Source organism: Zingiber officinale, chromosome 2B, assembly GCF_018446385.1.
Source record: "Zingiber officinale cultivar Zhangliang chromosome 2B, Zo_v1.1, whole genome shotgun sequence".
Lineage (NCBI taxonomy): Eukaryota > Viridiplantae > Streptophyta > Magnoliopsida > Zingiberales > Zingiberaceae > Zingiber > Zingiber officinale.
The window spans coordinates 101270022-101282426 of NC_055989.1; the positions used below are offsets into that span (position 1 = coordinate 101270022).

The window sequence follows — 12405 nt, forward strand, 5'->3', positions numbered from 1 at the left end:
CTGAGGGATGTTGCACCAACAAGAATATCCCTGTAATCAAAAATGAACCTTCCTCAAACTTTTATAGTGTAATTAAATCTAACACTTGCATAAACGGAATTAAGAAATTAAATAAATAAAAAGATACACAATCGATTTACTTGGTTACAACCGGAGAGGTTGTTAATCCAAGGAAGTTAAAAACGTACTAAAACTCTCATTCAGGCGGAGAAGTCTTTTTGCAACAATTTGCACACTCAATTATAGTACAAAACTCAAGAAGATTCAATTACAAGTGTTGTGTTCTATTTCCTAAGTCAAGGGGTCATTTTATAGCCCCTGGAAAATCTTATCCTGAGCTGGAAGGTGCCTTCCATAGGGCTGGAAGGCGCCTCCAGCAAAGCGTCAGTGGATAAAAGTTTATCCACTGCTAACGACAAAATCTGTCTGGTTGAAGGCATCTTCCATAGAGCTAGAAGGTATTTTCGTACTGTTCATAGAAGGCGCCTTCCACAAAAGGTGCGGAGACGCCTTCAACTTCCTTTGAAGGCACCTCTAGTAGCGCATACAGTCACGTTATGCTCTTTTACCGCTCCGATCGCCTGAGTGATTTCGGCCAACCAGAATAAGGCCCACCTAAACCCTTTTTCTGGCCTTCTCCTCGAGCAGGCTTCCGCTCCGGCTTCTCATCTCTCGGACCACCGCGTGCGTCCTTCTCGTCCGCCGATGTACTCTTCCGCAGTATCTCGTCTCTTAGATGCATCGAGCCCGTTGACTTTCTCCCGTGTTGTCCTTCTCGCTAGCCGCGTCTTCCGCTCGACTTCTTGTGCTCCTAAGCTCCTGCACACTTAGACACAGGGTTGAACACCAACATGACCTAATTTGACTTGGTTAATCACATCAAAACTACCACGGGGTACCAACACTATACCTTGTGTCAGGGGCACTATCTCCGAGAATGATATTAAGAGATACGTCAATGATCCCTCTGCTCAGCTGAGCGGGGTAACCACTCGGCTGGGGACTCCTCCACTCGGTCGGCCTCAACTCGTACTCCTCAATCCGTACCGACGACCTGACGATCTGACCGTAGCGTTTTGTTCAGAGAAACCATTTGTCGATCGGGCATTGCTGCTCCAATCGGCAATGATAGTTGACCTCCGTTCGACCATTATGGGCGAGCTCGTTGACTCCCTGGTGTTGACCACCTTGACTTTGACTCCACATTGGTAAGTAACCCTGCTTCTGATCTAAATTGAACGAGCGCTCCTTTACCACCGCATCACATGATATTTTTATTGTATTAGTACATTAGATGCATGAAAAGTAGAGAATATTTTTTCCAATAAATCTTCATTAGTTACTTTTTGTCCACATAACTTCAATTGTGAATCGATTTGGAAGATTGTTGATTTATACTCACTACACTTTTGAAATATTACAAAATTAAGTGCATCCAATTGTAACGAGATTTTAGAAGAATGACGGTTTTTTGGGACCCTACCTCTCCTTTAAATTTATCCATAAGACAAATGAGTCCTTCATTGTTAAATACTCACTTTTTAGATCTTAATGAAGGTGATGAATGATAAAAATGACATTTTTCTTAACCAATGATTTTATTTCCTTCATTTATAGTTTCTCCAAGCCCATTCGCATCTAGATCAATTGCAGCATCTAGAACCCATGATAAGTAGTTCTTTCTAATGATATATATGTCAAGAGCCACAAATTCAAGCTTTGCCAGATTAGCCATGATAAAACAAATTACAAACAAGAAACAAAACAAACTTGAGGTGCTAAACCAAAAAGGAGTATTGTGAGAGTAGACTAAAGACTTGTGTTGATAACATGTTATAAAATGCTATATAACATACTACAAATAAGGCTAAAGTAGAGAGTAATTTAAAGAGCAAAAGTTCACTTTTTTTTTTTCCTTTTACGTGTCCATTCATATTTCTTTTACATAAGCTACTATTCATACACCTTTCATCTTCTATATTGTAGGTTACAAGACTCCATGACTATAAGGGTGCGTTTGGTTCGAAGTTATTCTTAATAATCTTGGTTATCCATCCAAGGTTATCAACAAAAACCTTGTTTGGTTTAGGTATTCGATGATTCCCGAGTAATGTTCCATGCCCGACACGTCAGCAAAAGGGTCATGCAGTCCGGAATCGGAAAACCTCAGAAAACTAAGATTTTTCTTGATTCCGGGGTTAACGAACTTTTTTTTACCAAAAATACCCTCCGATAAGAAAAAACATGAAAAAAAGAGAAAAAAATATAAAAAATGTAAAAAAAAATAAACAAATGTTTAAAAAAAATTAAAAATTAAAAATTTTTAAATAAATAATTAAAAAAATTTAAAAAATATAAATTTTAAAAATAAAAAATTTAAAATTTTTTAAAAAATAAAAAATTTTAAAAATAAAATAAATAAAAAAAATTAAAATTAAAAAATGTAAAAAAATAAAAAATATAAATATAAATAATATAAAAAATATAAAAACATTAAAAAATAAAAAAAACACATAAAAAAATAAAAAAAATATACAGGAAAAAGAAAAATAAAAAAACATAAATAAATAAATAAATAAATAAATAATAATAATAATAATAATAATAATAATAATATTATGTATAGTTGGTTTTGTAACTGAGGGTAATACGGTAAAATATTAAACTAGGGTATTCATTAAAACCTTCAAACTAATAAATTTTTGTTGCATTACCTAAGTTGAACCAAACAACATTTCGTTATGTTTTATTCCCCGTAACCTTGGTTATGTGATTACCAGGTAATCACATAACCAAGATTATACATGATAACTTGAATCAAACGCACCCTAAGGATATGTTTGGTAAGTGAGATCTGATAGTAGATGGGATAGAAAAATTTATTACCCAACTCAATTTATAATACCTTGAGAGAGAGAGCCACTGATTGTTTATCACACCAATTATAACTTACTTTCCTATCCTACCTACAAAATGAGAAGAATATGGGATAATATTTAATTCATAAGATATATATCACTTATGTTATCCTATCCTACCTGGCAAATGTACCCCGAGTTATTGGAAAGTAATGGGAGATAATAAGATAATAGAGGTTACATAATATAAAATTAACCTGTAAATAATAGGTACATCCAATAAAATATATTATTCATAACATAAAGATACATAACGTTTTCTTATCTATGCTAGTGTTTTATATTCTATAATTTTGTGTTAATTCTAGAATAATACGTGGGATTATAGTTGATATTATTTAGAACCTTAGTACATATATAATTTCTAAAACTCAAAAGTAGTGTAATGTACATCAATATGGAATTGCAATCCACATATATTATATTTATAAACTAATATTAAAAAATATATATATCTCATATATTGAGGGCTGAGACTCCTTATGTAATGCACGTGTTAGTATTGTTTATTATTTCTCGATCAAGATAATACATATCTTACCGTCCGTTCTCCAATTTGGACGGCAAGATGAGATGAGTTTCAACCTCCTGTTATTTTTCTCAAGCGTCACTCATCTATTGGGAGTCAATAATCGATTAAATGAAAATTTATTTTTTAAAAAAAAAAACTAACTGAGGTTCAAATATTAAATAATCTATTAATTCTGTCAAAAATTTAAATAATTTATTTTTTATAGTGTTAAAACATTTTGAATCCGGATTGAATTGACAAATAAACTATAACAATTCACTTCGAGTTAAATTGATATCTTAAATTTTAAATTCGAAATTGAATTAATTAATATTTTTTAAAAATAAAATAAAATTTTTAATTAATCCAACTAAACTTTCAATTTCAATCAATTATATCGTATCTTTAATTAAATACATATCTTAACAAAGACAAGAAGAATTATTAAATCTGATAGAATCTGACGGCTAATGACGGCCCCTAACAAGACCTATGAATTTTAACCGTCAGATCTTTTCCTCTTCTACTAACTGTTCGATATTTTATAGACTCGAATCTTGTCCGTCAAATATCTGAATTTGATTTCAAGCGGAGCGGAAAGAGAGAGAAAAAGAAAAGAAGAGAGAGAAGAGAAAGCTATTTACTTCCTCGTCTTGGCCTCGCCTCCTTCCCCATTCTTCTTCCACTCCAAAATTTCCCGCATCCGATTGAAAAAACCTCGCGCTTTTCCTGCGCCGCCGCCGTTCTCCTTCCTCCCCCTCCGATTCCGACTTCCGAAGGACACTTCCCTCTCTCGATCTCCCCGCCTCGCCTCTCGATCTGCGGAGGCGAATTGATTGGATTCCCGGACGTAACCGAGGGCTCGGTTTTGCCGCTGGGATCTGAGGCCGCTCCGAGGCATCTTTGGAGGCTTCCCTTGTTTAAATCCTTGGATTCCGATTCGAGGGCTCCGATGGAGCCAGGGAATCCGCCTGCTCCCACATCGGCCTCGTCGGATTTCCCTCCGAAAAAGCCCGTCCGTCAGCTGGATTTCACCACCTCCGAATATCCGAGTTCTATTGCTCCTGCAAACGCTTCGGTGCCTCCTGAGCAGCCACCACAGCAACCGCCACAACAGCCGCCGCCGCCTCAGCCGCAGCAACAATCGCTGCCAGTTCCCATGCCGACGCTGTCTCCGCTGCCGGCCTCCCGCCCTTATGTTCCTTTGCCCGTGTAAGTTCGTCTATATGGGATTAAGTTGTAGTTGTTGCTTGATCGTTCGTAGTTCCGTCGCTTCTTTCCCGCCCGTCGGCTAGGTTTCTTGTGATGATGCCACTTCTTTGTGGATTTTCTACTTGGGACCTGTACTGAAGGTTTTAGGATGCGCACTTCTAATTTCAGGAATGCTTCTCCTTTTACAATTTATGATTTCTCTCACATTGTGATTCCCAAATTTCCATTTTGAATCAAGTTTCAATTTTTGAGTAGGCCAGGGCGTCCTTCCTTTTTTGAGAATATCTTCTTTCTTCAACAATTTTCAAAAATGAAATGTTATTCGATTCGAGAATATATAAAAACTTCCTTGAAAGTTTTGAAAAAATAAATGTTAGAAGTGCGTTGAAGGATGGGATTGATAATTGAGGGACGGGCGTCCTTAAAAGTTTTTATTTTGAAGCTTGATGCAGCAACAGGAAAATCTGTATATTTTGTTGTAAACTCTAAATTTTTAAGCAACTAGTGAAAATGGATAGCGTGATTATTTTCTCCAGTTAAGCCTCTATTTTGCACTTGATAGGTTAAGTTAAATCTTTGAGTTTGTATGTCATTACTGAGGAAATGTGCAAATACAATCAAATAAGAAGTATGGTGTCCTCTGAAGATTTTTGAAACTCCTTGCAAATATTGTAGTCAATTGGTACTTACATTTGATATTAAATTATTGGTCATACTCTTTCTCTTCATCAGGCCAGAATCCCCAAAGAAACGATCACGACCGGGATATGAAACAAAAGAAGGCACTCCTAGAAAGAAGAACTGCAACTGCAAACATTCAAGATGCTTGAAATTGTAAGTCAATGGAGTAAAATTTATAATCATTTTTTATGATGCATATTCAATGTTCCAGTTACAAGAATGCTATTTTGTCGATATTACATACATTTCCTATATGTATATATTATGCTTTATTTGGTAAGCTGGTACTTAATATCATGGTTAATTGGTCAAAGTAATGTCATTTTTGGTGTGTGCTGAAAGAGCTTTAAATTATGTAATATTGGTGAAGTACTCGAAGCTACATCACTTTGATTACAGATTGAGTGTATTTTAGTAGTTAAGAAGTGTCATTTCCTTTTTCAAGTTAAACATATGTTGTTTCTTAACTAATTGAGAATTTCTGCTTGATAAAGTTCTCTGATGTTAATATGCATGCTTTCATGATGTAGTTTTTGGATATTGTTTATGAGGGGACAGATTATCATGTTCACCTCCTTGCATAAAGAGGATTCACAACCGATTCTATTGTAGCAAAAAGGTGATATCGCTCACTCCAAGCGCCCATATCACCAGTCTCACGGCAAGATAGATTCTACGAAGCATACCGCTTTGGTGAAAAGTTTGCATCTACTGATATCTAGAGATTGCATTCTAAATGCAGCTAGCCTTCATCTTTCATTCACAAAACAAGAACAAAAGGTCAATTGAGAATACATTGAAACAACAATAATCTACTGCTCCTTCATATATAAAACAACACAATATTCATTTTTATTTACATTCTTGCATGTGGTGGATCTCTACATGAGTTATGATTGAACTAATGCTTAAAGCCTTCATTTTGGTTCTTTTAAAAATGACTTAATGTGAAAAACTGTGTTCCTGTTTTACCATGCCCTAAATTCAATGGTATGTATCACACAGAATGTCACGCATGAATAAATTGCAGTTTATATTGGTCCTCTTTACATGAAATCATTTTTTTGGCACCCTAGCTGCATTTTCTGTCGCAGCACAATTTGGTATCCGATTAAAGCGGCTGACTTTGTCATATTTATCATCCATTTCTGTCAAGTTTGTTTAATATCTTTAAGTGAATCTCATTGTGTTTTATAGGTATTGTGAATGTTTTGCATCTGGGGTATACTGTGATGGTTGCAACTGCACAAACTGCTGTAACAATGCTGAAAATGAAGCTGCCAGACATGAAGCTATTGAAGCTATTCTAGAACGCAATCCCAATGCCTTCAGGCCAAAGATTGGTAGTAGCCCTCACACAACTAGGGATAGCAGGGTATGCTTTCACTATTTTTCTAAAGCAAATTTTATTCACATTTAATCTGACATACACTAATGTGCTATGGATGCTAGGATGAGGCAGGAGAATTACCTTTGGTGGGAAAACACAACAAAGGATGCCATTGCAAGAAGTCTGGATGCCTCAAGAAGTACTGCGAGTGCTTCCAAGCCAATATTCTGTGCTCTGATAATTGCAAATGCATGGATTGTAAGAATTTTGAAGGCAGTGAAGAGAGGAAAGCTCTTTTTCTTAGTAACCATGGAAGCATGCTTTACATGCAACAGGCTAATGCAGCCCTGAATGGAGCTATTGGTCCCTCAGGGTTCATGTCTCCATCTTCTAAGAGGAGGAGAAACCAGAGCCTCTTTACTGGTACAACTGTAAAGGATCAATCTTTTCACAGACTTTCACAACTCCCACAGGTGAGCTTCTTGAATTTTAATAATCTTAGGTACGTGATTTACTTGGTTTTCTGGAGTCTTTTTAATTAACTAACCAACAAAAATGACTTTCCTATTGACACACTATGCTTTTGGTTTGTAAAGGTTGTGTGATTTTCATTTAATAACTATATTAATTCATTACAAACATTTTCCTGAATTGACCTTAATTAATGAAGATTTGCAAGAGCCAATTCTTTTTTCCTGTACTTACCTTAATAGTTGAGAATTAGAAAGCCAACATAATTTATTGACTTTTTTTGGTCTGTGTTCACTATGCATTATTAAAGCATATTCAATTTGATGAATATATTTTTTTCATTCATTATCTTCTTTTTTTTGTTCATTTTTTAATGATTATCAGGCTAGTCAAGTGAAGGCTTCTGTTCCAGCTTCTTCTTTTAACTTTGTTCGTGTGACACATTCTACTATTCCTACTACAACAGCTCCAACGAAAGTCACTTACAGGTAGACATATTAGCCTTAATTGATCTTGTTGCTTCATAGCTTCAATTTGGAGCCTTTAGTTGTATGTGTCTGAGATTTTGACTTTGATTGGTTACCACTAAGGTCTCTTCTAGCGGATGTAGTTCAAGCGGAGCACATAACTGACCTCTGCAAGCTGCTGGTGGTTGTATCTGGGCATGTAGCTAAAACTTTTCCTGGTATGTTTAATTTCACAAGTTGATAGTTGCAACAGCTTGGATATATCTACACTCTCGTTGATGAATTACTACTGTCCATTTAGTTCTCTGCAGTGACTAAATTGGCTTTCTATAGTATAAATTGTTTATTTGTGCTGCATTGATTGTCATAAAAGCCATCATGTTTCTGCTTAAAAACACTTTGATAACATCATTTAAGGTTGATTATTAGATGACTGGATGCAATTTTGTAGTTGTGTTGCAACTTTTGTATTGAGAGCCTTACAAATTATCCACTATGAGGACAAATTGGCAGTAATCTTGACTAGAATGCTTATTTCCTCCATTCACCAAATTGTTGGAATAAACAAGTCGGATGCTTTCTATTTCAAACAATTTCACTTTTATTTCTGCTTTATTGCTAGTTTTAACTTGTATATATATGTGCATTGATAATCTGGAGATGTTTCCAGATTCACTCATTTTGGAAAATTTATTTGCTAATGGTAAAATTTGCTCATAAAAAAGGATACAATGCTGAAATTGCCTCAGTTCCTGGTTAGAATTCTGTCTGCCAATTGACCAATTTGCTTAGTTGAACTTCTGTTCTATGCTCTGGTCATGTAGCCAGTAGTGAATCATCATCTTGATGGTCTTTTTAATCCTTTGTTCTACATTCTTTTTATTTCTTCGTGTGAATAAAAAATTTCAGAGGGAACAACACGAAATTTCTCAACTGACAAGGATGAGCATGCTGAAACTCATATTGCTTCCTCAAACCAAGACGAAGATGCTCAGCGACAAGAGGATCCAATTATTCAGCCTGGGTCGACAGATCACAATTCAGCCAGTGTTCTTGTAGACAAAATTAAGGCAGAAGAGACTGACCCTGACTGTGAGGACACACAGCATGGGCAGAGGCCAATGTCTCCAGGAACACTAGCTCTAATGTGCGATGAGCAAGACACAATGTTTATGACATCTCAATATCCTAGCACCTCTCTAACATCTTGCAGCAATCATAGCACATCCGATATCTTTGTAGAGCAAGAAAGGTGTGTGTTGTTGGAGTTTCGGAACTACCTGCGTAAAATTGTCACTTCTGGAAGACTCAAAGGTAAATGTTAATCTTTATGCAAATATAATGACTGTATATGAGATAATTGATAGTCTAGATCCTTTCATCATTCTTATTAGATCTTTTTCTCCGATATGTAGAACAGTAGAAGGTGGCACATTATTTGAATTTTCCTTTTGATCCTCTGACTCTCTACTAATTTACATTTTCGGAAATTTGATTCTTGAATGTTTACAGAAGAGAGATTCAAATCCACGACTGGGAAACCTGACACATCTGATTTCCATGGATCACCTGCAGCCAGTTTTACTAGAGCTCCGACAGTTGCTGCAGAGCTACCTCATACATCAAAACCAAACCCTGTTAATTCCAGTAACCATGATCAACAAGTAGGACGGCCGATCTCGCAGAATGGAGAGATTAAACCCAAAACTGAGAACCTCGAGTTGTAGGTAGGAAAGCGGGAAATAGATAGGTATAGTGATGAGCAGATTACATTACCGCATTTGTGTATTTATTCTGACAGCATATGATCGTGATGTTCGACGTGTAATACAAGCCACGCTCGATTATTTCAATCACTTGTTTCTCTCTTGCTTGCAAGTGTTGTTGGAGAAAGCATAATTATAAGAAAATTAAACCAGATGAGTTCGAGTTAATGCTTCGGCAATTGGACCAGTAGATCAATTGTATAACAACTAAATATTGACTTGGCCAAGTTCACTAGTCAGAACGGCCCAAGTCAATTGGTCAAATTCCAAATGTTTTCCTTATAATTATATATTTAAATAATGACAATGAGTGGACAAAGTGAAGATCTTATTGGTAAATAATTTGAATGTGTAATGAAATTTTTGATTAAACTATGAAAGACTATATTGTTCATTTAGATTGCTTATAGTTAACTATGTTTAGATATCAGTTGGTGAAGATCTTATTGGTAAGGTTTGACTGTTAGGTCTTGTGTTGTCACTTGTCACTGCCAACTCTTCCTGTCAACTAATCAATGTGAAGTTCGGGGGAAGAAAAGATATCCTTCCTCCTGTTGTGGAACTCTCTCATCCATATTTTGCCACCTCGACTAGCCTAAGTCAAGCACTCACAGCATGGCGTACTGCAAGATATGCTTGCTAAACAATGCAATGAGGGTCGTGAATCTTGTGGTGAACTTTTGCGGCCTGGCCATCATCATCTACTCACTCTGCCTGCTCAAGGCATGGAAGCAAGCAGTTGCTGAATTTGATGCCGCTGCATCTACGCTGCCAGCACCATGGTATGTACATGTGTGTTTGCATATTCCCTGCTCCTCTAATTATGAAGGTTTGATAGTTTAAGTGAAGTTACATGAATATAATAAAATAAAGAAATTGACCACGATCTTGAATTCACTTAGCTTCCTCGCAGGTTTATTCACACGTTGCTGGGTGTCGGTATCGTTGTTTGCTTCAGTGCCATCGTCGGCCATGCTGTATCCAACTCACTCGAGCCAATTTACCTTTCCCTCGTATCCTTTATTCCTCTTTGTCTCTTAATTTTGGCTACTCCCATAGATTTATACTCTCTTTAACAGTTAACGATATGTTTATGATATGAAACTACGTGGGTAACATCTACTTGACCATGCATCTTTAGTATATAGTCTTCATTTTCTTCATCCTTTTCTGTGAGATTGTGGTGATTGTGGCTATTCTTTTTGAGATAGACTGGCCAAGGGTAAGGTTCATGAGTCTCGAATATATGTGTGTGTGTCCTGACTTTGGATTGAGTTTAATTTTTCACTAGTCAATTGCTTCAAAACAGGTGATCGCTGAACATTTTGAGGGGAACATCAAATTTGTGGACACCTTCTCGTTCCATGCATATATTTGCCGCCTGTTAGGAGTCATTGTTCTTCTAGCACAGGTATCCATCAATGCAATCTTCTATTGAGGAAGTGATGGGACGTATTGCAATGGTTCATGATGATGTTTCAGGTAAATGTGTTGGTGCTGGCAGTAGTTTTAAGGACGATGGGACCTCGCGCAAGGAATCATTGCCAAAGAGCAGTTATGCATGAATTCGGATACTCATTTCTTGTAACGAATGGATCCGAATCACCAGCAACTCTTTCTACAATTGTGTAGAAGCATAGTCCTCTTGAGATGGTCTAGTGGTTAGTACTTAAAGTGTTATCATGTTTGGGATTTGAATCTCGGCATAGTCGAGATAAATGTCTCTCTTAAGTGCTAGTCACTATTCCAAAAACTAATAGCCGCTCGTGATTTACCTATTTCGTATTGACCCTGAGATAAATTGACGGAGACATTAGGAACGAACGTATTCATCTTTTGTCATCGTATAGAAACATACATTCTTAGCACTTCATTTTGATATTTAATTGCAAAATCAATCAACTTTTTCTTAATGTGGACGAGCAACTTGCTTGTTTTGACATGGAAGCCTCATTGTCACTGATGAAATTGAATTGACAGAATTAATATTCCATCAACATGCATCTTTGTCAAGTAAAATTCTAGTTTCCTTCCCGTCTACACGTTTATCACTTAACCCCAAGTTTCATTGAAACGATGGTTTGGTATGCCAAACCTTTCTTTTACATGCGTAGTCACAAGTTTACAGATCTTTCCACCATGTGAATTCTAAGAAACATTTGAAGTTTGATCGTATCAAGTCTGAATATAATTCAGTATTTCGAAGGAGAAAAGTGCTATCTACAGTAGATTCCACTCTCCAGTATGCAATGGTTCAAACTATGCAGAAGCTCCTTTAAAGATGAGAAACTTGAGAGACTCCAAGCAGAAGTAGATGAAGGTCCCCTTAGAGTGTGTAAAAAAACACCCAAAATTTGATCCCACAACGCACTGCCATCCAGGTCCATACACCACATCAAATTCCTGAAACAGGAGAAGAAATGCAGTTTTCCATTTCGAACACCTTTTTTTTTTTTAAAAAAAAAAAACCAACCTTCTTGATGTGGCCGGCGATGTTCCTGCAATCCAAGACGTCGAAGAGGTCGAGAGCTTCGCTGGCGGAGGACATGGCTTGGAGCTGCATCTCCAATGGCATGTCTGTGTCTTGGATCATCCCCTTGCCTTCCAACATCTTCTCTCAGAACTCAGAAGCTTTGTTTTTGATGAAAAATTAGGAGGAAGAGACCTCTAAAAATCGGCACAAACTCTTCCTCTTTGTTAAAAAAACGAGCTTTGTTACGTACGTCCCAACCGACGCAAAAAGACAGGGTGTGGATAATGGAGGAGAGGCAGGAATTTAATGGCCAATTTTTAGTCATGTTAATCCGTTGAAACAGGTATAGATATTTTTCATTATATGCACTTTGGTTACGCTTTATGTCCTGGATAAATATCAAAATATCTTTTTTTGCTCTGCCAGGTAGTCTCACCGGAATATCGTACCGCAGTGCTTTGTCAGCCAGTGCACCACGGAAGAATGGTGCTTCCTTATCCACCACAATAATAGACCCACTTTTGACTGGTTGTTTGGAGGGTTTTTTCCGGCCTAAATATCAATGGATGATTAAAT

General features: G+C 36.7%; 3 protein-coding genes across 4 annotated transcripts; 2 read left to right on the forward strand and 1 right to left on the reverse strand.

Moving 5' to 3' along the window:
* Positions 1–4046: 4046 nt before the first annotated feature.
* On the forward strand, positions 4047–9468 carry LOC122046522 (protein tesmin/TSO1-like CXC 5). The gene is made up of 8 exons (XM_042607259.1): positions 4047–4641; positions 5374–5475; positions 6520–6697; positions 6775–7125; positions 7508–7611; positions 7714–7808; positions 8500–8904; positions 9103–9468. Exons 1-8 carry the CDS (start codon positions 4382–4384, stop codon positions 9315–9317), a joined length of 1710 nt encoding a protein of 569 aa, XP_042463193.1. The 5' UTR covers positions 4047–4381; the 3' UTR covers positions 9318–9468.
* Positions 9469–9912: 444 nt separating this feature from the next.
* Positions 9913–11113, forward strand: LOC122046526 (tetraspanin-19-like). Of its 2 annotated transcripts, XM_042607263.1 has the most exons (5): positions 9913–10138; positions 10270–10369; positions 10498–10578; positions 10666–10767; positions 10839–11113. In XM_042607263.1, exons 1-5 carry the CDS (start codon positions 9972–9974, stop codon positions 10986–10988), a joined length of 600 nt encoding a protein of 199 aa, XP_042463197.1. In that variant the 5' UTR covers positions 9913–9971; the 3' UTR covers positions 10989–11113. The 2 variants fall into 2 exon arrangements, 1 of the variants encoding a protein (XP_042463197.1); XR_006130303.1 differs by having other exon boundaries at positions 10259–10767.
* A 287-nt stretch (positions 11114–11400) lies between these two features.
* LOC122046527 (dynein light chain LC6, flagellar outer arm-like) lies at positions 11401–12126 on the reverse strand. Its single transcript, XM_042607264.1, has 2 exons — positions 11830–12126; positions 11401–11759 (listed from the first exon to the last, which is right to left on the reverse strand). Exons 1-2 carry the CDS (start codon positions 11965–11967, stop codon positions 11616–11618), a joined length of 282 nt encoding a protein of 93 aa, XP_042463198.1. The 5' UTR covers positions 11968–12126; the 3' UTR covers positions 11401–11615.
* Between the last annotated feature and the right edge of the window lie 279 nt (positions 12127–12405).

Excerpts from the sequence above, each read along its gene's own strand:
- LOC122046522 (XM_042607259.1), top strand. The coding sequence starts at position 4,382 with ATGGAGCCAGGGAATCCGCCTGCTCCCACATCGGCCTCGTCGGATTTC. Across the intron at positions 4,642-5,373 it reads CCTTATGTTCCTTTGCCCGT|GCCAGAATCCCCAAAGAAAC; the intron begins GTAAGTTCGTCT and ends TCTCTTCATCAG. Across the intron at positions 6,698-6,774 it reads ACACAACTAGGGATAGCAGG|GATGAGGCAGGAGAATTACC; the intron begins GTATGCTTTCAC and ends TATGGATGCTAG.
- LOC122046526 (XM_042607263.1), top strand. The coding sequence starts at position 9,972 with ATGGCGTACTGCAAGATATGCTTGCTAAACAATGCAATGAGGGTCGTG. Across the intron at positions 10,370-10,497 it reads AGCCAATTTACCTTTCCCTC|TATATAGTCTTCATTTTCTT; the intron begins GTATCCTTTATT and ends ATGCATCTTTAG. Across the intron at positions 10,768-10,838 it reads TCATTGTTCTTCTAGCACAG|GTAAATGTGTTGGTGCTGGC; the intron begins GTATCCATCAAT and ends ATGATGTTTCAG.
- LOC122046527 (XM_042607264.1), bottom strand. The coding sequence starts at position 11,967 with ATGTTGGAAGGCAAGGGGATGATCCAAGACACAGACATGCCATTGGAG. Across the intron at positions 11,760-11,829 it reads TCGCCGGCCACATCAAGAAG|GAATTTGATGTGGTGTATGG; the intron begins GTTGGTTTTTTT and ends CTCCTGTTTCAG.